Raw genomic sequence first — 25,165 nt, forward strand, 5'->3', positions numbered from 1 at the left:
CAGGACGGAATAGACATGCTTGCTAGCTCAGCACTCCTGCTTGTGTGCTTTTGAACGGCAAACTCCACTTTTTGGGTGAAGCATCGCTTTCATGGTAAACTGAGCTTCTTTTGTGCGTGACAGCTCTTTAAGTTAAACACGTGGCTTAAGTTGCTTGAGTGAAGTCAAAAACGTTGCTCTTGGAATGTGGGTTTTTGTCCTACCGATGTATGAATAGTTGCATTTCATGATGAGTGTGACATTTTCACTCCAGCTCACTCGAGGTTTTTATCACTTCCTCACCGACGTCACCACTCGATTCGTTGCGGTTCACCCGCCAGCGAGTCTCCAACCCTCCGTGACGTCATCAAATGGGTGCGCCTTTTTTCATCAATCAGCACAAACAAACCAGATCCATCCAAACCTGCTTTTCATTTATTCAGGAAGTGCTTTTAGAAAATTGGGCCAAAAGTCTGTGATAAAGGAAGCTGCAGCCTCTCAAAAGCGGTTGTTGAGCTAACGGACGCAGGCGAGTCGCGGCGGCTCCGCCAGCGTCGCACATTCAGTGAACTGCCGGGGCTTCGGCCCTGCTGTTGAGCGCACAGTTATTTTCTCTACGCCAGGGTTGCTGCACCTCGTTTGGCCTTAACAGTTTTGGTGGGGGGGGTAGTTTCAATTATTTTGAATAATATTGCAACTGTGATATGATGATTCACAAGAACATGTTATTGTTGTGTCACTGTTCACATTTTAATTGAAAAATATAACGGCATGAATTTTTTTAGTTTTGTTTTTTCGTACCTGTACCAAAGAGGTATAAATCGTACCATTTGCATGCTGGGATATTTCCGCAGCTCCCCAAAGCTTCATTTAGAGAGATTTTTTGACTCACATTTGGCCTTCAGCAAAGCCCTGAAGTCTGAACCTGGTGCGGTTTGGATATCAACACCGGCACCGTGTTGCCGTCTTAACACAGAATTTTGATGCATCGTTCAGCCCCAAATGGACAAAGCCTGACATTGTTGGAAGCTCAATTTAAAACGTCATAAAGCAAGTAAACAGTGTCTGAGTAGCCTTGCTGAAGGGCATTGCTATTCTACCATCATCTTACCCTCCTAAAAAGAAACCCCGCATAGCATTAAAACATTTAATTTCACCGACAGTTAATCATCGCCTGAGGACAAAGAGGATTCCTTCAAACTTAACAGCATCCAAGGAGGAGCTTTCTTTCATCTGCACAGTCTGATCCGGAAGAAATTAACGTAAAATGGAGTATTGATACCTCACCCAGGACCTGGCCTGGTAACAGGTGTTTATCATAACAGATCATCATTACCTGGCTTTCGATTTTCCATTCTGCGCGCCTGAAGTAGAGGAGGAAGTTCCCAATCTCACAAAGTCTGCTTTTCATTAACGAGTGGACTCGACACGCCCAAACCATCCCAGCATATGGAGGCATTATATTCCTCTCACGGCTCGTAATTAAGGCTGCGACCACCCATTGGTCTCTAGTCATTAATCTGGCGATTCCTTTCTGTGTTTTTCCATTTAGTCTATAAAACGTCGGGGAAGGGAACCTCCTATAATCCTGGCAGTAGATTATCAAAATAGCTGTCGATTGATATTATTTTGTCACTTTGTCGATACTTGTAATCGCTCAAACCCCCCAATTTATTCCTACCGTTTTGTTTTGTTTTTTTCAACAGTTGCCGGTTGCTGACTGGAGCTCACAAATTTAATTACAGAGACGTAAAGTCGTTTCAAAATGGCTAAAAACCAGTAGGACAATTATAAAGATTACAAACTATGAAGAGAAAAATTATCACGCTAAAACTAATCTGCTCCAAGGATTGATCCCTCAATTTTTAATATTTTCATAACTGTGTGCTCTTATTTTGAAATAAAAAGGCCATGTGAAATGGAACATACCTTTTATTCCATTCTAACCTGAGCCAGACGCTTAGATGCATACCCTCTCTCCTCCGCTGCATCAGGGAGCCCACGCTAGTTAGCTTAGCACAATGAATGGCAGTAGATGGGAAGTGTTAGCATACGCATCAAAAAAGTCATCTCATAAACTTCTTTCAGGTTCAGATCTTCTTTCCTGGCTGGGTGCAGTGATTTGACGCAGCAACTTGAAAGCTCCCCTGTACCTTTGAGCAACGAAACCAAGTGTTTGTTGACGACTAGCATAGCGACTGCCGCCACTCCTCATGGCTGACTTCATAAGCGAGGATGAGGAGGATCCACTGCTGGACCAACCAACATCCTGAACCTGATCCATCTGAACCAGAACACGCAGAGGTAGAACGACAGGTTTTAGAAGCTGAGAAAGCTAGACAGGGTTATGCTAACAGTTCCAATCCACGATCATCTTTAATGCTAAGCTAATTCGCGGTCCCTACTGCAGTACAGACGAGAGAAGAGTATCTATTTACTTGTCCGGCTCTGGAGACGATGGGCAATAAAGGTCTTCAGTCTATTTTCTTCAGCTTTAAATTCTGATATGTCGAGGAGGATATAACCGGCTACCTTTATAACTGGTCACCGACACCAGAAGGTAATGGAAAAACATCCCAATTGACAGTCTCGTGGCTCTTGCCCGGCGACGTGTCATAACATTTGGGGCCCTTTGACCTTTGAGAACAGCAGCTGTGACGGTGAAACAACGCTTGTTTTGGACATGTAGGCGTTTAACTTCTCATACTCTGTGGTCAAACTGGATTTGGTTATAAAAATGGGCTCCGGCAGCTGGGAAGTGCATCTCTGAAGGTTCTGCTGCTGGTAAACGCATGTAGGTCAAGTGGGTTTTTACTGGCGGTTTCATCCTATTTACTTGCACAAATTGCAAAAGTGTGTCAACACAGGCATCAGACAAGGGAGGCCTGGAGTGGAGAGAGAGAGAGTGCACGGCACAAATATGTTTTTAGGTCTCGATACACACACACACACACACACACACACACACCCCCAGCTTCATGAATTTATGGCCTCGAGATGTAACTTGTTCCTTTAGTTTAGTTACTTGGAGGCTGTGAGGAACAACATTTTGCCTTGGTTTAATCAGTTCATGGCCTCAAGATTTAACTGGCCCTCTAGATTTAGTTAGCCTGAATTTTCTAATCTTGTGTTTACGAATTAATTAAACTGAGGGAGCTGTTTAGTTAGTGCTCTCTCTCTCTCTCTCTCTCTCTCTCTCTCTGTGTGGCCCCTCCAGGCCTCCGTAGCCGCAGCAGCCAGATGTTCAGTGCACTGCTTGTTCGCCGTCTCTCCACCAGATTCGTCTCCTCCACACCTGCCGAGCCACGCGTCTGTGCCACACTGGGTTGTTTGAGAGCGGTCGCACGTCTCGTTTCAGTCAGTCATAGTTTATTGTGCCTTTTGCGTTCGTGTGTGGTGAGATGTTTGACCTCTCCGCCAAAAACCCAAGTCAAACTCGCATCCTGGGTGCACTGCCGAACAAATCCCGTGTCATTCGGGGGAAACAGCAACAAACCCGAGGAAGTGGAGAGGCCTTTTTCACGTTTTTGCTACATGTCTTAACCCAGCGCTGTCTATCTGAAGTGTGTACATATTGTAGATGAGTTCTGTAGAACCATAAAAATGACGTTTTTCTTTTTTGAAAGATGAAATCTATTTTTAATTATCTTATACAAAAGAGAAAAAAATTAAATCGGGGGGGGGGGGGGTCTGGTTTTAGATACAGTTCTGCGTCTTATTTGCTGACAGCGTATTTGAGGGAATTGACAGCTGAAGCTCAGCCGTTCGAGGAGTCCAACCAATCAGGCGAGGGGGCTGTCACGCGTCTGTCTGGACCCGCGTTTCTTTGCTTGCTCATAATCGATTTTGTAATTGAGGTGCGAGGTGCGACTGTGTCGGGCAGGTGCGGCGCTTGCTGTACGGTTATTTATTTAAAAAATAAAAGCATCATAGGCAGTATTGTGTCACTGCATTGCCATTGTATTTTTGGTAATAAAGACTGAGAAATGAGATCCTGTTCTTGTTGTGTTTGTGAGGGGAAACAACGCTTCTGAACGTTGAGGTTAGTTTGAATTGTAACAGTCAATTGAAGGAGAAACTTTTTTTTTTTTAATTCAGTGAAACATGGAAGAATCAACGCTAGATCCAGATGTTAGCGTGTTCTGTTCGACAGAACAAAACACGCCGGTAAACGACACGCATGACAATTTTGTGTTCACCTCACAAAAATGGCGGTTGCCCACAAGCTGCTGAGCGGGACGGCGAACCTCACCGTGCGGAAAACGGAATAAATGTGTGGTTCGTTTAGTCCGGCCCAGCTTTGCACTCTGCATTTACGCTTCAAAAATCACAAAAGTGGTTTTCACTGGTGCCGAGCCAAATGTGCCGGCCTCAAACTTGTGTTTAAGACCCGAACTCTCATCGGTTCCTGGTTGAGGAGCCCCGGGGTGATGCTAACTACAAACAAACCTCATCCCTGCGGCGCTCTTGTTTGCAGTAAAGTACAACGCCAACTGTTAATTGGGCGACTGGATGGTTGTCCTCCATCAGGCCTGGCTGGTAAACGATCCCGTGAGTGGAGGAAGCTCCTGCCCACCGCTCGTCCTCTGGCGGACACCTGGAACGGAGGGTACGGTAGCCAGGAGAACTCATTCATCCTGCAGCCGGCTGCTCTGTCCCTCGTCCTCCCCGGAGCCTCGTCTTCACGGGAATTAACAAAATACCTAAGATTTGTTTTGCGCCTCCGGCCTGAACTTCCTGCCCCCGAAGAGTTCCTGTGAAACCGTTTCATCCAAGTACACGAGCGCAGACACGCTGCACCTTTTGTGCACTTCGCCCAACATGATAGGATGACATGATGGCGTGACCACTGAGGGACACACTGACGGATGTGGGGGGTGGGGATACAACACATTCCCTCAATTTTGTTTACTTTTTAAAGAGAAGACCTCCCTGGATGCCAGGTAGACAGACCAATCTTTCCAATCGTGCAGTCTTTAACTGGTCAATGTGAAGTCCAGCAACTGAATTTCTGGTGGCGCTGTGATTGACCTGTTACGTTGCAGACGTGCAGCACACACCCGCGTGCACACACTCTCTGTGTAATCCCTTCACTTCAGCGTGTACCAGCAGGGGGGGAGGGGGCACCGTCCTCGTCTATTCATTTCTCTACAGGATCAACTTTTCCACCTAAACCTCTTCAAGACCACCGTGAAAGTGGAGATCAAGGCAGGAAACCTGAAAAGGACAATAAAGAGGGGTCCAGGAGGGCCGGGCGAAGAGCGGGAGTTGGTCTCTAAACTGAAGCGGCTCGCTCTCTCTCTCTCAGGATGAATACTCAGATTCCCCTGCCCTCGAAACCCTCGATTCTGTTGCAGTTTGTAACGACGGGGGTTGCCTTTCAAACTAATTTCTTTTGTAACTGTTTGGTTCCATGTCGCCTGCACTCAGGAGGACGTTATTTAGCGATACATGAAAAACGACAACATTGTTGCACTCAAGTTTTCTTAGGAAACACAGGAATCAATAAAAACTAATAAAAAGAGAGGTTTCCTACATTTCCAGTCTGGTACCAACAGCTGGTACTCGTTTGCACACTTTACCCCGGAAGCTGTCAAAAAAAAAGAAGACACTACAAATATGTGGGGGGTGTTAAGAAAGAGGCGTGACCTTGAATTGATTTAGAGTTCCTGTGTCACATGTCATGGAAGGTGTGTGTGTGTGTGTGTGTGGATCAAATAATGATGTGATATTATCAAACAGTCCAAAATCAATTCTTCATATCATCGGCACTCCAAGGACAGACAAGTACTGGAGGGGTGGGGGTGGGGATGAGGGTGGGCGATAGTCACATGACCTGGCCTGAGTAAAATTAAACTGGTTTTAAAATGGGGTCACGTGTGAGTCTCCTCTGTTCTGGTTCAGTTCAGCTTCCGCACTGTCAAACAGGAACAAATATATATTTTTTTTTTTGTACTGATTCGAGAACTTATGACTCATTGTTGTTTTTATAAAGCGAGGAGCCACGATTAGATGCTAATATTTTAATCCCAGCAGGCACATGCTAATGTATAAAGGATTATGAACTACAACAATTTTTGGACACGTTTCATTTCATACAGAGCTCTTAAAAAAAAAAAAAGACGCAGAGGAAAACAAATCAATAGCTGGAAAACAAGTACTTTTGCATCTTAACTAAAAAAAGCCTCATCTGCATCCCCTGTTTTGAAGAGTTTCCTTGCTTGTGCTTATTTATGTGTTTTGCTCTTGTATGAGCGAGGAGAGACGCCAGGTGACGAGTTCATTCTCATGAAAATATCTTTCCCTTTTATTCTGTTTTTTTTTTTAAGAGCAGTTTTGTTTTACTACCAACGTATTTGGAGAACTGCAAGTTGGAAGTGTTGTCAGCCAATAAAAGTGTAAATTATGACATGTTACATCCGTTACATAAGGGTGACAGGAACTCGCCAATATGCCCCCCCTTTGTTTGCTGTGGTCGGGACTCAAATATTTGTAGATGGATGTCAGCAGAGGTACTTGCCAAACATGCACTGACTCAGAAGGGTTCCTACTGGTTCTCCATGGAGAGTTCCTCCGCTCGGCAGACTGCAGCTTGAGATAAACGCCTCCGTGGGGGAGAGCTGGTGGGACTCACTTCCAAGTTTGATGCATTCTGCAGATTAAGAATAGATTTAGTTTGGATAAAACTCAAAATCCGTTGTCAACTATTCTCCAGTACTTCAAAAAAGTTTTAAAAAAAAGAACATTAAGTTGATGAAGATGATGTATTTTTACTACCAACTTTAAGATGACATCATTAAAGCAGCAGAACTGCAACACGTGCGATTTTTAGAGGTCGGTAGTTTGACCTCTAAACACTCATGAGCACTTGAAAACACAAATATCGTGTTGAATGTGTACTTCTACTTCTGATACTTGATTGAATTCAATATGAAATACTTCTCTACTTGAGTAGAATTTTGAATGGGAACTTCTGTACTGTTTTATCAGGGTATTTCTACTTTTACTTCAATATTCCATGTTGGGCAAGTTTCTTCCGAAATGTCACCTTCATTTAAAAGTCATAAGATGAAATGTGAATTACGAAATCTGTGTAAAGTAACAATTTACATGACGGTACCATCTGTGCATAGTCATACGCTGCTGATTACGTAATTTTTGTGTCACCTTTTCCAAAATCATCTCAGAAGTATGACAGAATACATCCACATATGTAATATTTCTATGTGTTGCGGTGACATTTGAGGGATGAATAAAGTACTTCTGGCTGCACGGTGGTGCAGTGGTCAGCACTGTCCCCTCCCAGCAAGAAGGTTCCGGATTTGAGTCCCGGCCGGAGCACGGGGTCTTTCTGTGTGAGTCTCCATGTTCTCCCTGTTCCTGTGTGGGTTCTGTCTGGTACTCCGGCTTCCTCCCACAGTCCAAAGACATCAAGAGGGGACCAGGCTGATTGATACTCTAAATTGACCGTAGGTGTGAATGTGAATGTGAATGGTTGTTCATCTCTGTATGTTGGCCCTGCGATGGACTGGTGACCTGTCTAGGGTGAACCCCGCCTCTCACCCGTAGATGCTGGGATAGGCTCCAGCCCCGCGACCCTTACTAGTCAGGAATAAGCAGAAGACAATGGATGGAATAAAGTACTTCTGCTACTGAAAACTTGTGTATTGGTAACAGAACTCTGTTACCCAGGACTGACACTCACAATGACACTTCCTGTAACAGCCCTGATTGGGTTGCAGTGTCACATGATACAAAATGGTGGCTTCCCTAATGAGCTGAGACAATGGAATTTATACTTAGTTGGGTTTGTATTGTGCTAAAACTCCTCAAGATCGCTGAAGTTTCAGTCTGGATTCTGAAGCTTCTGTAGGGGGAAATATTCACTCAACAAGGGGGAACAACTAGACTCCTTCCCCTCCAAATACACAGTCTTGTGCTTTTATTTTGAAGACGGGCAGTGTAGACTTCCGGTGTTGTATCGCGGTTGAACTCAGTGCGGCAAGACGCCGACCGATGAATCCTAACCAACAAGAGAGGGAAAGAGGAGAGGAAAATGAAAGAGCGAGGGAGGTAGAGAGGAGAGAGAAAGAAAGAGAGAGGGGGAGAGGGAGGAGAGCCGTCCGACCGTCCCACCAGCAGCCGTAGACGAGGGTGAGGCTTCTAATTCGTCTTTGTTGCCGCCAAGACTGACAGACAGAAGAAAAAAAAATCTGTGACGGGAGCGCGCCTTTATGCAACATGCACACACAATTCACCACAACAATGCTGTGTGCCCGCGCACCACAACAGCGCTGATACCCACCTCACAACCGTAATTCACGCTCGCCTGGCTGCTCCTCACCTCACCTCCCCGACCGCTGATGCGGCGGGACGCGGTGCCGGCGGCGTGTCCGCGCGCGCGGTAGATGGTATCTGGCGTGATCTGTCCTGTCAGCGGCGTGGGCAGGAAATGCGGTCGTAAGCAGGCCCGCTGCCTCCATCTGGTGCTCCACTGAGTGGTGATGGAGCAGGAGTGGTGGTGGCGAGGGTCTGTGTGTCTGCTCATCCTATCTGTGTGGTCAAGAGCACCCCCCCCTGTCTCCCCCCCCCTCCACACCCCTCCCCGTGTCTGATTTGCAGTGTTCCAACATGACAGCCTTGCGTCAGAGGAAGGGCAGCCGGGGGAAGGAGCCCCCCCTCGGTACCGATTTTCACCCTCAACCGCCCAACTGTTGCACTGAACGCCACCCAGAGAAGACCCTGCGCGGTGAGTGAGCCCCCCAACGCCTCCACTGAACACTGTTGGAGTCCCCGCTAAGGTGCAGCCAGCTGCAGGGGCCCCGTGACCTCTGACCTGCTGTGGGTGCAGGCTGGCTCAATATTCTCTCACCCCTGCATCCTCAGTGGAGAGTTTCCTTGCAGGAGGCGCATCATGTTTCTCCTCCATGCTGATGCTCCTACCTGTGTTTCGCTGGTTTATCTAAAAACCACTGCCGTGCTTCACCCAAAATACATCACTTTTGACTTTCAGGTTCTCAGGATTTTTTCCCCCCTCCTGTGTTACTGCTGTGTTACCCCAGGATGCAGAGAGAGCCGGCCACGTATGTTTAGCTTGAAGCTAATGGTGGCTGACAGCTAAAAAAAAATCTTAAATAAAACTATCCAAAGACGTAATTTACTACATGGCCCGGCCTGATCCACTTCTTCATTCAGCCTTCTGGAAGCACCAGGAGCTCAAAACATTCTTGACATCATTAGCCGACAGGCTCCGTTTAGCTACAAGCTAAAGCTCCCTGACTGGCTCTTTCTGCAGGCCAGAGTCAGAGCGATGGAGGATTTAAGGATCATTTAGCAGTGCTTCATGTAAACCTGGATTTGAGTCTAGGCTTCACGATGGTTTCACTCGTCTCAACACACCGTGAAAAGGGTCTCGGGGGTGTCAGATTACGCTCCCCTGGTTTCAGTCTCAGATTATTTTTTTGATTGATTTGCTTCCTTTTTTTTTGGTTTGTTTTTACAACAACAACTTGTCTTCAACATCATCAATCTTCTTGCAGGTGATTGGTCGTGGGGGGCCATCATCTGGACGTCGGTTGGCTGGTCTGTGTCGGTGGGTCTGGGCCTGCTGTGCTGCATCTACGTGGCGACGCTGCACGAGAACGACCTGTGGTTCTCCAACATCAAGGTACAGGCCCGTCGTCGTTCCTGTCTGGAGGTCAGGTTGTGTCCATAAAGGACAGATCGCATCTATTTATCATATTCATGTGATGCCAGTCAGCATTTACAGGCCATACTGGACAGTTAATTGATTCTCAGTTGCACCACTGTTTGTCCGCTCATGCAGGCTTTGACATGCGCTTAAACATTCAGTTGCTGTTCGTGATTTCAGGGCCAAAACTTGCAGCAATAAAACCCCTAACACAAGGCTGCCTTGGAATTAACATGTGTTCAGTGGAACGTTTCTAAATGAATAATAATAATACAAACTGCATTTAAAAAAAAAAAAAAAACGTGAATTTTAAACTCACTTATAAGTAAAGATATTTGCTATATTGATGAGATAAATACTAATTTAACATAAATGTTTGGGATGAGTTGTTGGTGTCTTAGATTCCCAGCAGGCTCTCATCGAACCGAACGAGAAAGATATTGTATTGCTAAATCAAAGAGAAGATTCGGAATGATTTTTTGAAATGAACAATATACGTTACTGAGAAAAGAAATCAATAAAAGCAATAAAAAATGTGCCGTGTCCAGGCTGGTAGTCAGACAGACCGATCATCAATTCACACCTAATCTGTTCCACCTCTTCCTGTCCAGCGCGCTGTTCTCATGGCGCTGCGCTGTGGGTGGCGTGTTTGAAATGCTACGGTGTTGATTATGACCTCAGTGGCTCTTGCGTAACATAAAATGGCAGCTAAATTGTCAACCCTGTGACGTGGATCCTTTCACTGTCGGAATTTGATCCATTTGCCCTTGAAAGACTGGAAGAGTCGCATTTTCAAATCATTCATCCGTCTTCACGTTAGCAGAGGGCTAACTGGAAGTAGCCTGCTGTTTTGACTGAGCGTGCTCAGTACACCTCCTCCCGGCAGTGTGGGAGTGTCGCCACGGATACAGAGACTTACCTGGCAGCCTTGAGCTTGATCAGCATTGTGAGTACTGGTTTGGTGACGGCTTGAATGACAGAGACGCGTTTATACCAAGTTTCTGATGAGCTACTAGAGCTTCGCCAGCCGCGTTCCAGCCCATCACTGGTGTGTTTACATGCAGGCAAACACGTGATGGCATCAAGTTTGAACAACAACAAATAAAATGGCTCCTGATCTCGGTTTTCACCGTGCAGTGAGAGGACCGGGAACCAGGGGTTTGTTGGATACTGTTTCTTGTGCAGATTGATGGAGGCCAATACATAACGAGCTAACTCTAGGGTCATGTGACCAGGGACCAAGCGTTGCTTTGTGGCTGATTTGTGTTGCCTGTGGGTCGGAAAAGTTTTCCAGTGCCTTTTATGTGTTTACAGGAGACCAGCACAGAGTTTTTAAAAAATCGAACTAGCAAGAAAATAGCCTCTAATGTCATTAATTCACCCAACAGCGAACGATTTACCAGCAGAAATCAAGTTGTAATATGATTTAATCCTGCAGGAATCGCTCTTGTTTTCTCTCCTCGACTCTCTGTCTAATAACAAAAGTGTAATTTCAGTTTTAAAAACCTCTCCGTTTCCAGTTGTGCCGCTGACGTTAGCGGCGGCGGCTGCAGGAGACCTGGCTCTCAGGCTATCAAATAAATTCGGAGGAAGTGGAATCGTCCTGCAGCCCGGAGCAAATCGTCTAAACACGTGTCTGTGATTCATCCATGTTTGAGTGCTTTTTGCTGATGAAAGGTCACAGCAAAAGCAGTAAAAACATCAGATCTTTTATGGGAGAAACTTGAAAGGAGACATTTCCGACATCTATATGACACTTGGCGTGTCAGCCGGTATTTTTGGAGATGTTTATGTAGGTTTTATTGAACTTAAACCAAGGAGGGAGACACTTCTGTTCCAGAGCCGTGCGCATAAACCACAGATTAGATGTAGATGTTTACAGATGGGGGAGAACCTCCACGCAGACATACCCTGCTAATCTCGTGAGGAAATTTAGCTTTGACGTGTGAGACGATCGGGCAGTTTTCTCCCCACGGTGACCTGCAACGCGCCATAAACACTTCATACTGACACGCGATGATTGTTTTTCCATGCGAGGAACAGGATGGTTTTTCAGGCCTGTTAGACGAACCACATGAAGCCCTGAAACAGTCGAGCTTGTTTAACAGTTTTAAAGTCTGTTGGCTCTTGTGCAGCTACAGAACATTGTGCCCTGCCAGATATGAGGTCATTTCCAATTCCCCCTTTCCAGGGCTTCATTAACACTTGAGACTGTGATTTAGAAGCTGGTCAACGTGGCTGAAAGGTTTCTGCGAGGGGTGAGAATGCGACAAGTTGTGTTTATTTAGTTTTATTTCATTTATTTACTTTCTCCCGGGCATTGACAGTAACCCTACTTCTAAGCCATCCTTCCTGCTTGTTGCTCCAACACCTCTACCCGTCGAGGGAGGGCTGTGGACAACCACGTCGCATCACCAGCCGCGTCTGTTCCGCCAGGGCACGTTGCAGTTGTTCCCTTTCAGCTGCCGTCTGTGTAGGTTCTCATTCATCCAGGTCATCGTAGATCGAAGCGAAGTAAAATCTGGTCAACTGGACGTAAGTTTATCTTGAAGACGTTTCACCTCTCATCCGAGAGGCTTCTTCAGTTCTAGTGAAGAGTGTGGAAACTCCAGCTTATACTGGACTGCGACATTTCCTTTCACCTATTTACAACCAAGTCCTTTCAAAGCTTCCCCAAAGAGTTCAGCTGAAAGACCCATGTGGAACGGCTGATGCCAGCACAGCCCATTAGCATCTGAGTGGTCGGTGAAACCCCCCAACGACCACCCCTGAAACTCCCTGACACCGCACAACGACTGTCGTTTGGAGAGGCCAGGTGAGTCTCGGGAGGGTCGTTTCCACCACAATAGCACTGACCACTCCCACATAGGTTTATAAGCTGGAGTTTCCACACTCTTCACTAGAACTGAAGAAGCCTCTCGGATGAGAGGTGAAACGTCTTCAAGATAAACTTACGTCCAGTTGACCAGATTTTACTTCGCTTCGAACCTTTCAGCTGCCATTGTTGAAAGGTCACAAAAACTCAGCGCAGCAACATAGAAGCCCCAGCGAGGTGTAATTGCAGCGGGACACATTCGAACTGAAGTCTAAAAGCTCACCTGCGGCGTTGGGGCTTTGGCGTAGCGTCTGCTATGATGTCATGCAGATGTATAAACCAGCTTTTAGACAAGAATTGCGGCTCACTTGAGCCTGGTGAAGTCTTGCGGTTTACGCTGGGACTCTGAATCTGCCTACATCGGTACACAATTACAGAAAAGAAAAAAAAAATCAGTGTAAAACATTCCAAAATCTAATATTTCCACAGAAGGCTTTGCCCTCTTAATCAGGTGAGAGGGGCTATAAGCCTCTTGCGGGGTCACTCTGCTCGTATATGGCGATGGTGAGAATCGCCTCCTCCTCCTGTAGATGCTGTTCTCTTTAAACAAACGATGAACCAGGCAGCCAGCCAGGGCTGCTGAGCACTGCTCAGATTGTCTCCACCCGGACCCGGTGTGTGCCGTCACTCAAAACCATGCCCAGAATCTTTGTTCTACAAGGTTGGCGTGTGGCAGCTATGTCCATTAGCCGGTGCTGCCAGTGTCTGCAGGGATAATAATTGAGCTGGCTCACTCTGTGTGTTCGCTCGCTCGCTCGCTGTGGGTCATAGACTGTATATTACATCTGGATGATGCATCGTCAACTCTTTTCCCTCACACATTTTACAAAAACTATAGTTATTGAATAAATAAATCTCTGTACAGGGGGAGATACAAGATGTTTAATTTTCGTGCTTCGTCTCTAAAGCCTAGCTAACTACGCATTGGTGGATAATAGAAGTGAATGTTAAGGGTAATAAGGGAGGCTAAAGGTGCAGCACTGCCAAGATCAAAGTTTGAGTTTCACAGTTTGGTGGGGGATTATCGTCCCGCGGTGTGCGACTCGGCGAGTAATGACCTTACCAGACAGCGCGCTTTCTCAGAGCCTCTTTGGTCAGCTTCACTCAGAGCATTTCCCTTTTTGCTTAGAACAGAAGAAAAGTGGGTAATAAAACAAAACGATGGTCACGCAGGCCTTTAAATCCTGCAACCCAGAACTAGTCGACAGGTGCTTCGTCTGTCGACCTGCGCTGAGGTGAGCAGCGCGGGATCATGTGTGTTTCTGTCAGAGAGAAACTTAAGTACGTGTATCCCGTTCATTGAGTCAAGTCTTTACCCGTTTTTGGAGCTTTTTATTTTCAGCGTATGTGCCTGAAGAGAAGAGGCAGACAGATGCTTCCATTCATAATAAATGCAGGTCACTTCGCAGGCCCGGGGAACATTCGCTGAAATGTTTCCACACAAGTGGGCTCCTGGCTGACATCATCACACACTCCGTGTTTCCTTCTGGTAATGCTATCACAGCCTGCGTCCAAGACGGTGTTCACAAGGCTGCCTATATCTGTAAATGCTATTCATGTGTTCATATTCGGGCCAGTCCACTCCCAAACAGTAGCAAAAGGCAGACATCTGCTCGTCTTTGTGGTTACACTGATAGAACCGTTTGAGTTCTGCTGCTGATGCACACAACGGGGCTTTGAGAACCTCCGCGTGTCGATCCAGGAGCGACGGCCTCTGTGCCTCACTGACTGACTGACTCAGACATTGCTTTAAGAGTAAGGGAGCGTTAAGCTTGACTCAGACATTGCTTTCAGAGTAAGGGAGCGTTAAGCTTGACTCAGACACTGCTTTTAGAGTAAGGGAGCGTTAAGCTTGACTCAGACATTGCTTTCAGAGTAAGGGAGCGTTAAGCTTGACTCAGACACTGCTTTAAGAGTAAGGGAGCGTTAAGCTTGACTCAGACACTGCTTTAAGAGTAAGGGAGCGTTAAGCTTGACTCAAACATCGCTTTAAGAGTAAGGGAGCGTTAAGCTTGACTCAGACAATGCTTTAAGAGTAAAGGAGCGTTAAGCTTGACTCAGACAATGCTTTAAGAGGAAGGGAGCATTAAGCTTGACTCAGACATTGCTTTAAGAGGAAGGGAGCGTTAAGCTTGACTCAGACATTGCTTTAAGAGGAAGGGAGCGTTAAGCTTGACTCAGACATTGCTTTAAGAGGAAGGGAGCGTTAAGCTTGACTCAGACATTGCTTTAAGAGGAAGGGAGCGTTAAGCTTGACTCAGACACTGCTTTAAGAGGAAGGGAGCGTTAAGCTTGACTCAGACACTGCTTTAAGAGTAAGGGAGCGTTAAGCTTGACTCAGACACTGCTTTAAGAGTAAGGGAGCGTTAAGCTTGACTCAAACATCGCTTTAAGAGTAAGGGAGCGTTAAGCTTGACTCAGACAATGCTTTAAGAGTAAAGGAGCGTTAAGCTTGACTCAGACAATGCTTTAAGAGGAAGGGAGCGTTAAGCTTGACTCAGACAATGCTTTTAGAGTAAAGGAGCGTTAAGCTTGACTCAGACACTGCTTTAAGAGGAAGGGAGCGTTAAGCTTGACTCAAACATCGCTTTAAGAGTAAGGGAGCGTTAAGCTTGACTCAGACATTGCTTTAAGAGGAAGGGAGCGTTAAGCTTGACTCAGACATTGCTTTAAGAGTAAGGGAGCGTTAAGCTTGACTCAAACATCGCTTTAAGAGTAAGGGAGCGTTAAGCTTGACTCAGACATTGCCTTAAGAGTAAGGGAGTGTTAAGCTTGACTCAGACATTGCTTTAAGAGGAAGGGAGCGTTAAGCTTGACTCAGACACTGCTTTAAGAGTAAGGGAGCGTTAAGCTTGACTCAGACACTGCTTTAAGAGTAAGGGAGCGTTAAGCTTGACTCAGACACTGCTTTAAGAGGAAGGGAGCGTTAAGCTTGACTCAGACACTGCTTTTAGAGTAAGGGAGCGTTAAGCTTGACTCAAACATCGCTTTAAGAGTAAGGGAGCGTTAAGCTTGACTCAGACACTGCTTTAAGAGTAAAGGAGCGTTAAGCTTGACTCAGACACTGCTTTAAGAGTAAGGGAGCGTTAAGCTTGACTCAAACATCGCTTTAAGAGTAAGGGAGCGTTAAGCTTGACTCAGACAATGCTTTAAGAGGAAGGGAGCGTTAAGCTTGACTCAGACATTGCTTTAAGAGGAAGGGAGCGTTAAGCTTGACTCAGACATTGCTTTAAGAGGAAGGGAGCGTTAAGCTTGACTCAGACACTGCTTTAAGAGGAAGGGAGCGTTAAGCTTGACTCAAACATCGCTTTAAGAGTAAGGGAGCGTTAAGCTTGACTCAGACACTGCTTTAAGAGGAAGGGAGCGTTAAGCTTGACTCAGACACTGCTTTAAGAGGAAGGGAGCGTTAAGCTTGACTCAAACATCGCTTTAAGAGTAAGGGAGCGTTAAGCTTGACTCAGACAATGCTTTAAGAGTAAAGGAGCGTTAAGCTTGACTCAGACACTGCTTTAAGAGGAAGGGAGCGTTAAGCTTGACTCAAACATCGCTTTAAGAGTAAGGGAGCGTTAAGCTTGACTCAGACATTGCTTTAAGAGGAAGGGAGCGTTAAGCTTGACTCAGACATTGCTTTAAGAGGAAGGGAGCGTTAAGCTTGACTCAGACACTGCTTTAAGAGGAAGGGAGCGTTAAGCTTGACTCAAACATCGCTTTAAGAGGAAGGGAGCGTTAAGCTTGACTCAGACATTGCTTTAAGAGGAAGGGAGCGTTAAGCTTGACTCAGACAATGCTTTAAGAGGAAGGGAGCATTAAGCTTGACTCAAACATTACTTTTCTACTAACTAAATGTGACAAATAATAATTGAATTGGTGTAAAATCTTTATGATATAATAGAAGTTAAAACCGCCCTGATCATGTAGAAAGCATGGAGGAATTCGGCTCCAAATTTGTTTGAAACAGCGAGTCTGATTTCAGAGGAAGAGGTTGAGATCGATTGTTAGAACTTGAACCGACATCCTCCTTGCTGCTCGGGTTTTAAAATCCCGCGTTCGCTGTCTGACAGACCTGCAAACCTGCAGATGTATTATGAGTCAGTCTGACCTCTCCCAGTCACATGTCTCCTTCTCCGCTGAAGCTCCTCAGCTAAGTGTTCCGTCTGCAAACCAGGAACGCCGGTTTCCCTCCTGCTCTCCCCGAGCACCTCCAGGCTATTTTGACATTGACTCATTGAACACGAGAGATTGTAGGAGGTAAAAGTAACTTTTCCTCCAAACAGACCAGCGTTGTGTCCGAGCAGGTTTGGATTTTTCTGTTCAGTTTTTTTGTCCAACTTTTAAAAAAGGAAAAAAATGTAGCTAATTAATGTTGAAATTTGAAATAAGCAGGTCTCAGTAGATCATCCGATGAGGGTTGTTGGGGTACGTATTATGCCCTTGTGTGCGACCGATTCAACAGTGCGAGAACGCGCTCTGATTGGCTGTTATGCTATGAAACGGTTTCCTCGTTTCCCTTTGCTTAGCAACAAATGCAGACTAGCGCCGCCTGCTGGTTTGGGGGGTTATTTTTTTCTTGCCCACGTGCAGAACATCGGTGCTTTTTGTCAGCTGTCGTCTTGCCGCGTGTTTAACGGTTTCTTTTTTGCCAGGAAACGGTTAAAAAGAGCCGATGTAGATCTGATGTTTCAGGGCAACCAAAGTTCGATTCACCGAGTTAACTTGATCACTCCAGGCCAAATATGCGCCGAAGGAGAACTCAGAAGTGTCACTGGACACATTTCGGCTAAACACTCAGTACTATCTGGGAAATCAAGAGCTCAGGTGGACGTAGGCGGACGGTTCTGGTACCTGGATTTTACGTTAGCAGCGTGTGGCAGCGTATCATGAAGTAAAACCTAGAAATACAGCATCTTGTCACGTCCCTCAACGATATGTACCTGTCGGAGTCGTCCTGACCACCAAAATCTTACCAGTTCATCCTTGAGTTGAACCAAACCAGAGGAAATCATCAAAAGGCATTCCGGAGATATTCCGTAACCAAAAATGGGAGAGATGGATGGCGTCGCCCTGGGTAGAAACATAAAAATAGATTATTCAGATGCATCCAGTCACAATTGGACATGCAGCACATGCTTTGTTGTCCACTCACAGTTTCAAGCCTTGCAGCAAATGCAGACCCACTGCTGATGCTGCAGTTTCACTTCACCTAAACTGCTTTCCGTTGCTTTCAGCCAGTTAAAGTGATGTATTTAATTTCCTGCCTGTAAGATCCACTGTCTCTCACACACAATTGCTTTGGGTCAAGTAGAATGGAAAGGACCAGAGCGCATTCTGGAAAGTAATTTGTGAGTTTGGGAGTCCTGCACGCTCGGCAATCATACTTGGCGGTTGTTGCTGCCTGATCTGACCTTATGTGACTGATGATATCAGAGAGTTGTGGAGAAAATGTTCTTCCACTACTTTTATTATCTCACATGGACTTTCCGCACTTGATGTGGTGTTTGGGGAATGTGGTAACCAGAGGTTAAAGGCTCCAGCAGCTTTATTTTCTACTTTCTTTTTCGCTCTTCCTTCTCTTATCACAGGCCGGTCTCGCATGCATGCAGTGAGTCAGCTGGCTTAGTCTGGCCCTTCGAATTCATCAGGTGTGAAGTCATGTCCACGTCAGTGCTTACCAGAGTTAATTTCAGACATGTGCTCACAGCTCGATGCTGGTTCCAGATCCACAAACCCTCTGACAAATGTTCCCTCCACCACTCCCCCACCCCATCTTATTCTTTTCCTGTGTGCGTGTGTTTTTATAGACAAGGGGGTCACCAGTAGTCAACTCTCTTTTCTTTCCCTCCCTCTCTCTGGGGCAGGGTTCTACAGACCGTCCTGATGTTTGCGCACTCAGTCGCTCAGTCTTTCTCTTCATAGATAGCAGCTTTCTTGAGAAGGGTTTCTATTTGTTTTCGAGTCTGCGTCAGGTTTCCCGGGAGGCAGAAGTCGGTCTGGGTTTAGGCTCTGGGAGACATAAAGCAGAGGGAAGAAGAAGGGAGGCCCAAAGCCGGATGGACTCTACTTTTGATTCTTCAGAGTTACTCAAAGACCTAAAAAGTGGAAATGTAACAGAGACTGAGAAGAGGATTGGTGTCTTCTGAGGAGTGAGCTAGGTTTTGGGTTGATGAGCAATGTGTGAACTTGTTAACTAGGCCTACTCTCTTTGACCTTAATTTAAATTGAGGATTAGCCATCTCATCAGAGTTCTTGGTGAAGCGCCAAGACTTGTTTGGCCTCGGGCAAGCTCAAAAGAAGGATTGGGAAGGAAACTAGCTGTTCATTTCCTCGGAGAAAGCTTTTGCATATTTCTCTTGGCAAGGCACTTGAAGCGATTAAAAAGCTAAATGGTTTGGACTGACTTCAAGAAAGAAAAGACACATTGCATTTTACATTTATTGGTGTAATGGATTTGGATCAGTTCTGTAGCTCACCCCAGGAGCATGTTGTTTATCTACCTGGATCCAGCTCATCACAGTATCCAAGAATTTATTGATAAGCTCTGTCTTTGCAGCCAATGGAGCTTCGAAAGCGAGTTAGGCTGACTGAGCTACAACGTAATTTGGACCTTTCACAAGATGTTCCGGCTGAAAGGAGATGCAGCAGTAACACGGTGTTTGGGGCAGCGAGGTCTCATTCCACACAGGAGGGGGTTTCAGATGTGGTTTCTCTGCTTGGAGGATCCGGTAAATGTTCCGGTTTAGGCAGTCTACCCCGGTGGCCTTGGCGACAGCGTGTTTCCATGGCAGCAGGCCTGTTATTGGCTGGGCTTCTGGGACTGACTCAGGCCTGGTGTGTTAATGCCATACATGAGAATCTGCTGTGGTTCGCTCAGCTCACGGTAGGAGTAATTACTCATATTATTGATAGTGTTGTTGTTTTTTTTATCTGAACCCTTGATTAACCATGCCGTCGCTCTCAGCGGCAGCCCGAGGTTTGAGCTCCGAGGGTTCAGCCGGTGAGAGTGCAAATAAAAACTGCCACGCCCCTCGGTGGTTCAGCTCGCAGCAGGAGGTGACAAAAGCCCTCCTTTAGCAGCTGTTAGCCTTTGTTTTCCCGATTATTGCGTTTTGCTGCTATGAATCATTGCCTCCTATTTATTGTGGCTGGTCAGATTATAATTAAAGCATTTAAATGAATCATACAGTCGGGTGAATTTCCCAAATTTCTGGGTTTCTGTGTGTTTGGGAATTCGAGGTAAGCCAAGATCTTCTGTCACAGGTATTTGTACGTGTGCTTTTATGAAACTGTACCTGAAGATATCACAGCGCTGTACTAGGAAACAGCTTGAAATGGCCCTCCAGTGTTTCATCAGGGTCCTGGCTAACAAAATCACCTACGGAACGAGTTCTACCCCCTCAGCTTTCATTTATAATTTCGCTCTCGTCCTCCATGTCTGCCCACTTCCCGTTACCTCCTGAGGTGCGTGCGTGAGATACGAGCGTCACACGAGCATCACGAGTTGTCGGTTCTTTATTTTCTTGTTTTCTTTTCCCCACGAACGACGTGAGAAACGGAAGGAATCGTTGTCTTCTGAAGCAGTCTCCTCAGAATGGTTTTTGTTTAGGACCCTTACTAACAAATGTGATCTTGATCTCAGGTCACCAATAACCACCAAAAAAAAGGAACACATAAAAAAAAAACTTGCCACAAAACTACAATATAATACCTTCATGCAAACTCCAGCTGTGAACATAAACGCCAGATATTAATTTTTCAGAATTAGAAATCCTTGAATTCTAAATGCAGAATGGCCCCTTCTATGAAAGAAACACACATTTAATAATTATTTCCTGTATGCTAAACTACTGCTACTTTCCTTTGACGTGCTCACCCGCAAAAACCCGCGTCGATCACATTCCCAGGAAGAACAATAATTTTATGATGACAGCATAAACGCTGAATCGTATCAAGTTAAAAATCAGTTAATTCAGACGATGAAGATTAGTTCAAGGACCGCTTTTAAACCTGCAGACAGCATCCGTGCTCCCGCCGCGGCTCTGGCACATGACCTGAGTGAGACTGCCGGGTCCGTCTGGGGTATTGCGGCTTCATTTTTCTCCGCGGTGGGAGGAAGAGGAGGCGAGCTGTCCAGATTGTCTCGGATGTGACGCCTGTCAACCTGCCAACGTACTCCAACTCGGTGGTATTTCCTGCTCCAGTAGGTGTGCTTGCAGGATCTCATCGGTGACAGGCTGTTGTGGCTGCCTAATGGCTGCGAGTTCTCCCACGAGGTGCACAACTGTAGATTGTGACACCGGAATTAACCAGAGTGAAGGCGATTTCAATTAATACACCCACACAGTTGGAAGTTGTGGGAATTTGTGTAATTAGGCAAAAATGAAAACGCTCGTGTGGGTGGACCTTGAGGGTGACAGCAGGACCATCAAGATTGATTTCACAGTGTCACTATTAAAGCGGAGGATCATTATTTCTTTTTATGTCAAAGACTATTTTAAAATGATTCCCTATTAGTCAAGGACAGCTGTGAAAACGAGTGAAATACCTGAACGTGATAGATTGACGAGTGACTAAATATACCGCAGCTGTTTGTTCTCTGTTTTTAGCTCTCGGCGGAGCAGTAATGATGTTTGACAACCGGCAAATCTCTGAGCACACTCGCTGGCTGTGTACCTGTCCGATTGTTACTGCAGGGGATTACCAGTGTATTAGCGAGCTTTGCTTCTGTCCTCCGTGTTTCTCTCATATCTTGTCAAGATGTTTGTTTTCTATATGATCGTCAGACTTCTTGGCTCTGTGTCACTGAATTCCCCGTCTTGCTTTCAGGAGGTGGAGCGGGAGATCTCCTTTCGGACCGAGTGTGGTCTGTACTACTCCTACTACAAGCAGATGCTGCAGGCCCCGTCCGCACAGGAAGGTAGACGCTGCACTCCTGCTGATGTGCACGCACCACACACCTCTCCGGGGGTTGAATATCACAGCATTTCGGATTGTGAATGTTAAGCAAACCTCTGTCCCTCACAGTGACGTGATTGACGAGTCCTAGCTGGTTCATTAGACGTCACTGTTGGATGCACAAAACACAATTATTATTGTTTTTGCCGATATCTGATAGGCTGGTGTTTTGTAGCCGATGATGCTGGTATTTCCAGATATTATCCATGTAAGAACAAGTTTGTACGATGTTTAACGAAGTGAATTTGAGAAAACAACGTTGTTGTTTTTTTTAATTAATTTTCAAGACCTTTGGAAAAGCCTGTTTGCTTCTGGAAGCTCCGTGATAAACAACGTCAATGAGCAAAGATGAAGAATTAAATCTTGATTCTCTGGGCAGACACTGATGCACTGTAAAAAAGCCTAATCTCCTGATACTGATAACTTGCCGATATTGGCCTGCATCCCTATTTAGATTTTTCCACGTCGCTGACAACCGCAGTTGTTGGTTGTTAAAAGGGTTTGGTTCCTTTTTATTAAAAAAAAAAAAAGAAAAAACTGGAAAAACAAACAAGGAGCAATTTTCTCTGCAATAATAATTCGACAATACTTTGTGGCTTTCAAAGCTGTGTTGAGTTTTCTCAGTCGATTCCGAACACTGATTAGTTCTTGAAACTCTTGACCTGCAATTATTAATTTCAGCAGTTTCATACTTGGGTTTTTTTTTCTCAACAAAAAAAACAACAACAACACGTTTTAAAAGTATAATAAAATCCTATACAAGCATTTATATGTTTGTTCATAACAGAAATAATGTCCGTGACAGTACAACAGCCGTCATGAGCTTCATATACTTTGTGGTCAAGCTTCATAAAGAAACCAGCCTGTTGGGATCTTGAGCCCAATTTAACACAAACACCATGTAAAATCAGGGAAACGCTCACAGAAATAAATCTTAATGATGAGAATGAGTGAACTGAAAGTAGCTTCATAGCTGCAGAGGTAAATATTTAACTTATTTCTGTAGTACCCTGATGTTGCACTGGGGGGACCAGCTGGTCTGCGTTCTCTCCAGAAAGGAGGCTCCTTGGCTGGCCGTGCAAGATCCTGACCTCCCTTAACGTTGTCTTTCTATGCCACTTTGGTACCGACGTCTGTGAATCCACGAGGGTCCTTTCCTTAATTCCCTCTCGCAACACTCAGGAGGTCGAGTGCTGAATGTTGAATGTTGTAAACTGCAGCACCAAGGTTTTATGTGAGAACAGAGAGACAAATAAGACAGTGACATCAGAAGGCTGCTCCGAAGCACTTCTAAGACTCCTCTCTATTTTCCGACCAGACCCCCCAAAAAAATCGCTGGAGTTCTGTCATGACGCACGGTCTGGTTTGAGGGAAATTAGTCTCATTATTTTGTTCCCATTCTCATGTAAAAATTCCTTGCCGGGCACCAAGGCAAATAATTGAGCCGTAGGCTAATCGGTCGAGGGACCGGCTGTCCTCCCTCTCTGTCCGTCCCGCTCACAAACCACTGACCTGATGTGGAGAAACTGCAGCGGTGTAAGTGAAAGGACGAGAGGAGGAGAGAGGGCAATGTAGGGATGGAAGGAAGAGTGGAGGAATGGAGTCATGGGATACTGCAGGAAACTAAAACATTGATGCTGGAAAGTTAAAAAAAAAAAAAAAAGAAAAGAAAGAAGGGAAAGACACAGAAGCGTGAGAAGGATGACATAAATGAAAAGGACAGAATGGAATAATTAAGGAGCTACGTCAGATAGGTGAGTGGTGTAGGAGGAAAGTAGGGCAGGAAAATTATGCTTTGACAGACAAAGGAAAGGAGAAAATGAGGCACAATGGCCTCGGAGTTTGAGTCACAGGATAAAGTCAAGATTCCTGCTTGAGAGGGAGAGATAAAGATGAATGAATGAGGAGTTGTGGGTTGCGTGTGTGGGCCGTGACGTGCACTTCTGTGTACGGAAAACATTGCTGGTTTTTATGGTCTCACATGGATCAGGAACACAGCGGTGATCAGGCTGACGGTTCCAGCCCGCAGCAGCGGCGCAGCTTACGGTCGCTGTTTCACTGTCACACGGCGTCTCGGTCAAAAACCCGCAGTGCAGATCCTGCACCGTGTGCAGATCCTGCACCGAGGGCCCGGCTGGGACGAACCAGGCTCTTTACAAGGCACTGTAATTCCGTAGATACGGACTAAATCAGGATTGTTGCAACTTGAGTCCCGTTTTCACACTTTCCTTTGCCAGCTTTAACCCTGATTTATAGTTGCGTGTCAGCCGATTATCGGTTTGGCCAGATATCGGCTTGGACGTTCACGGATTGTCATTATTCAAATTATCCGTTATCAGCATTTTAACACAGCAACGAGAAGAAAAGTGTTCTGAATGAAGTCTTTAAAATTAGATTCAGCCATTTTATTTTTGTTTGTCAGTTCAGTGAAAACTTGCCGGGAAATCGACCTGCATCCAGATACCCGGCCAGGAAGCATCGCGTTCCGCACCCCGACCGTATTTAGCGGGAAAGCCACATTTGAGACCAGCAATAGAAACATTTTTCCCCAACGTGCTTCCAGCTGGTGCTGATAAATCACTCGTTCCGGCTGTTCTCCTCCATGTTTGGGTTCTTTTTCTGAAGTCACGTTTGATAGTGCAGATTCCCTCCACAGTTCCTCTCATCCGGCGTGTACGTTCTTAAATGTTTAAAAAAAAAAGATCTGTTTAATCATTATGTCTACCACTTTTTTTTTTTTTTTTTTTTTGGGAAAATCAATATTTGAAAATGCTCTGGTGAACATCAGGAAATACCAAATACAAGAGACAACAAAAAAAGAGCCCCGAGCGACAGAATGTTGCGGCTGGTGGTGTGGATCAGGCGGCTGTGATACACTCAGGTTTTGTGTTCAGGTCTGAGAGCAGCAGAAAGAACAAAAGAAAGGATGCCTCTTAGCTTGGATGACGGTGGGTTTAGACGTCCGTTGTTCCCTCAGCCATTCTGGAACCAAATTCAACCCCTGGTCTAAGGAGTCGATAGACGTTCCAAACGCTCCTTTTGTTCTAACTGAGTCGGTAGAAGAGAGAGAAGTGAGCATTTCTTTCTTCCCCGGTCGTCACAATTATAGTTATCAGTCTGTGTCTGTGCTGAAATTGTGACATTTAAAAAAAAATAAATGTGTATCCGTGTTCCCAGGGCTGTCAGAGTTGATCCACGACAACCTGACAGAATCCAAGAGGACCATTAATCTCCTCCAGCGGATGAACATCTACCAAGAGGTCTTTCTCAGCCTTCTCTACAGAGCGCTGCCCATACAGGTAACATGTCACTCCACTGACTCCCAACAATTAAATGATAATTAACTTTACCTGTCAGTTTGATTGATGAAATGAAATAAAATAAAATCAATATCCCACTGATGTTTTTGCCAGCGTTATTGCTCAGCAGTAATGAACGACAGTCATTTTAGGATTCTGTCAGGTGTTGGTGGCATTTAACATTTCGCACTTGTCACACTGGAGGAAAAAGTTTCCGTACAGGAATATCAATTAACTCTGCTACTTAGCTTTGTCAGCAGTCCCACTGTGTGACAAAAATGTCAGGAAGTGACATATCAGGCTACGCGCTGAAAATGCTGCGGTTCTCCTCGGGTCACTCACTGTCACCAGAGAGGCAGCTCTGTTCATTCA

The 25,165-nt window shown here is 45.6% G+C and overlaps 1 protein-coding gene across 4 annotated transcripts in view; it reads left to right on the forward strand.

The window, feature by feature from the left end:
* The first annotated feature begins 7,928 nt into the window (after positions 1 to 7,928).
* The window catches only part of dpy19l3 (dpy-19 like C-mannosyltransferase 3), a 54,288-nt gene continuing 37,051 nt past the window's right edge, over positions 7,929 to 25,165 (forward strand). For 2 of the 4 annotated variants that reach the window (XM_086190496.1, XM_086190502.1), the window contains exons 1-5: positions 7,929 to 8,133; positions 8,602 to 8,728; positions 9,519 to 9,646; positions 21,366 to 21,456; positions 24,672 to 24,793. In XM_086190496.1, coding sequence (XP_086046622.1) covers positions 8,611 to 8,728; positions 9,519 to 9,646; positions 21,366 to 21,456; positions 24,672 to 24,793 — 459 coding nt within the window. In that variant the 5' untranslated portion in view covers positions 7,929 to 8,133; positions 8,602 to 8,610. Of the gene's footprint in view, positions 8,134 to 8,601; positions 8,729 to 9,518; positions 9,647 to 19,305; positions 19,420 to 21,365; positions 21,457 to 24,671; positions 24,794 to 25,165 lie in introns of those variants that run through there. The other 2 variants (XM_086190481.1, XM_086190488.1) reach the window with 1 other exon arrangement.

This window comes from Aulostomus chinensis, chromosome 2, assembly GCF_037954235.1.
Source record: "Aulostomus chinensis isolate RoL2024-O1b breed Wild chromosome 2, RoL_Achi_v1.0, whole genome shotgun sequence".
In the NCBI taxonomy this organism is placed as follows: Eukaryota; Metazoa; Chordata; class Actinopteri; order Syngnathiformes; family Aulostomidae; genus Aulostomus; species Aulostomus chinensis.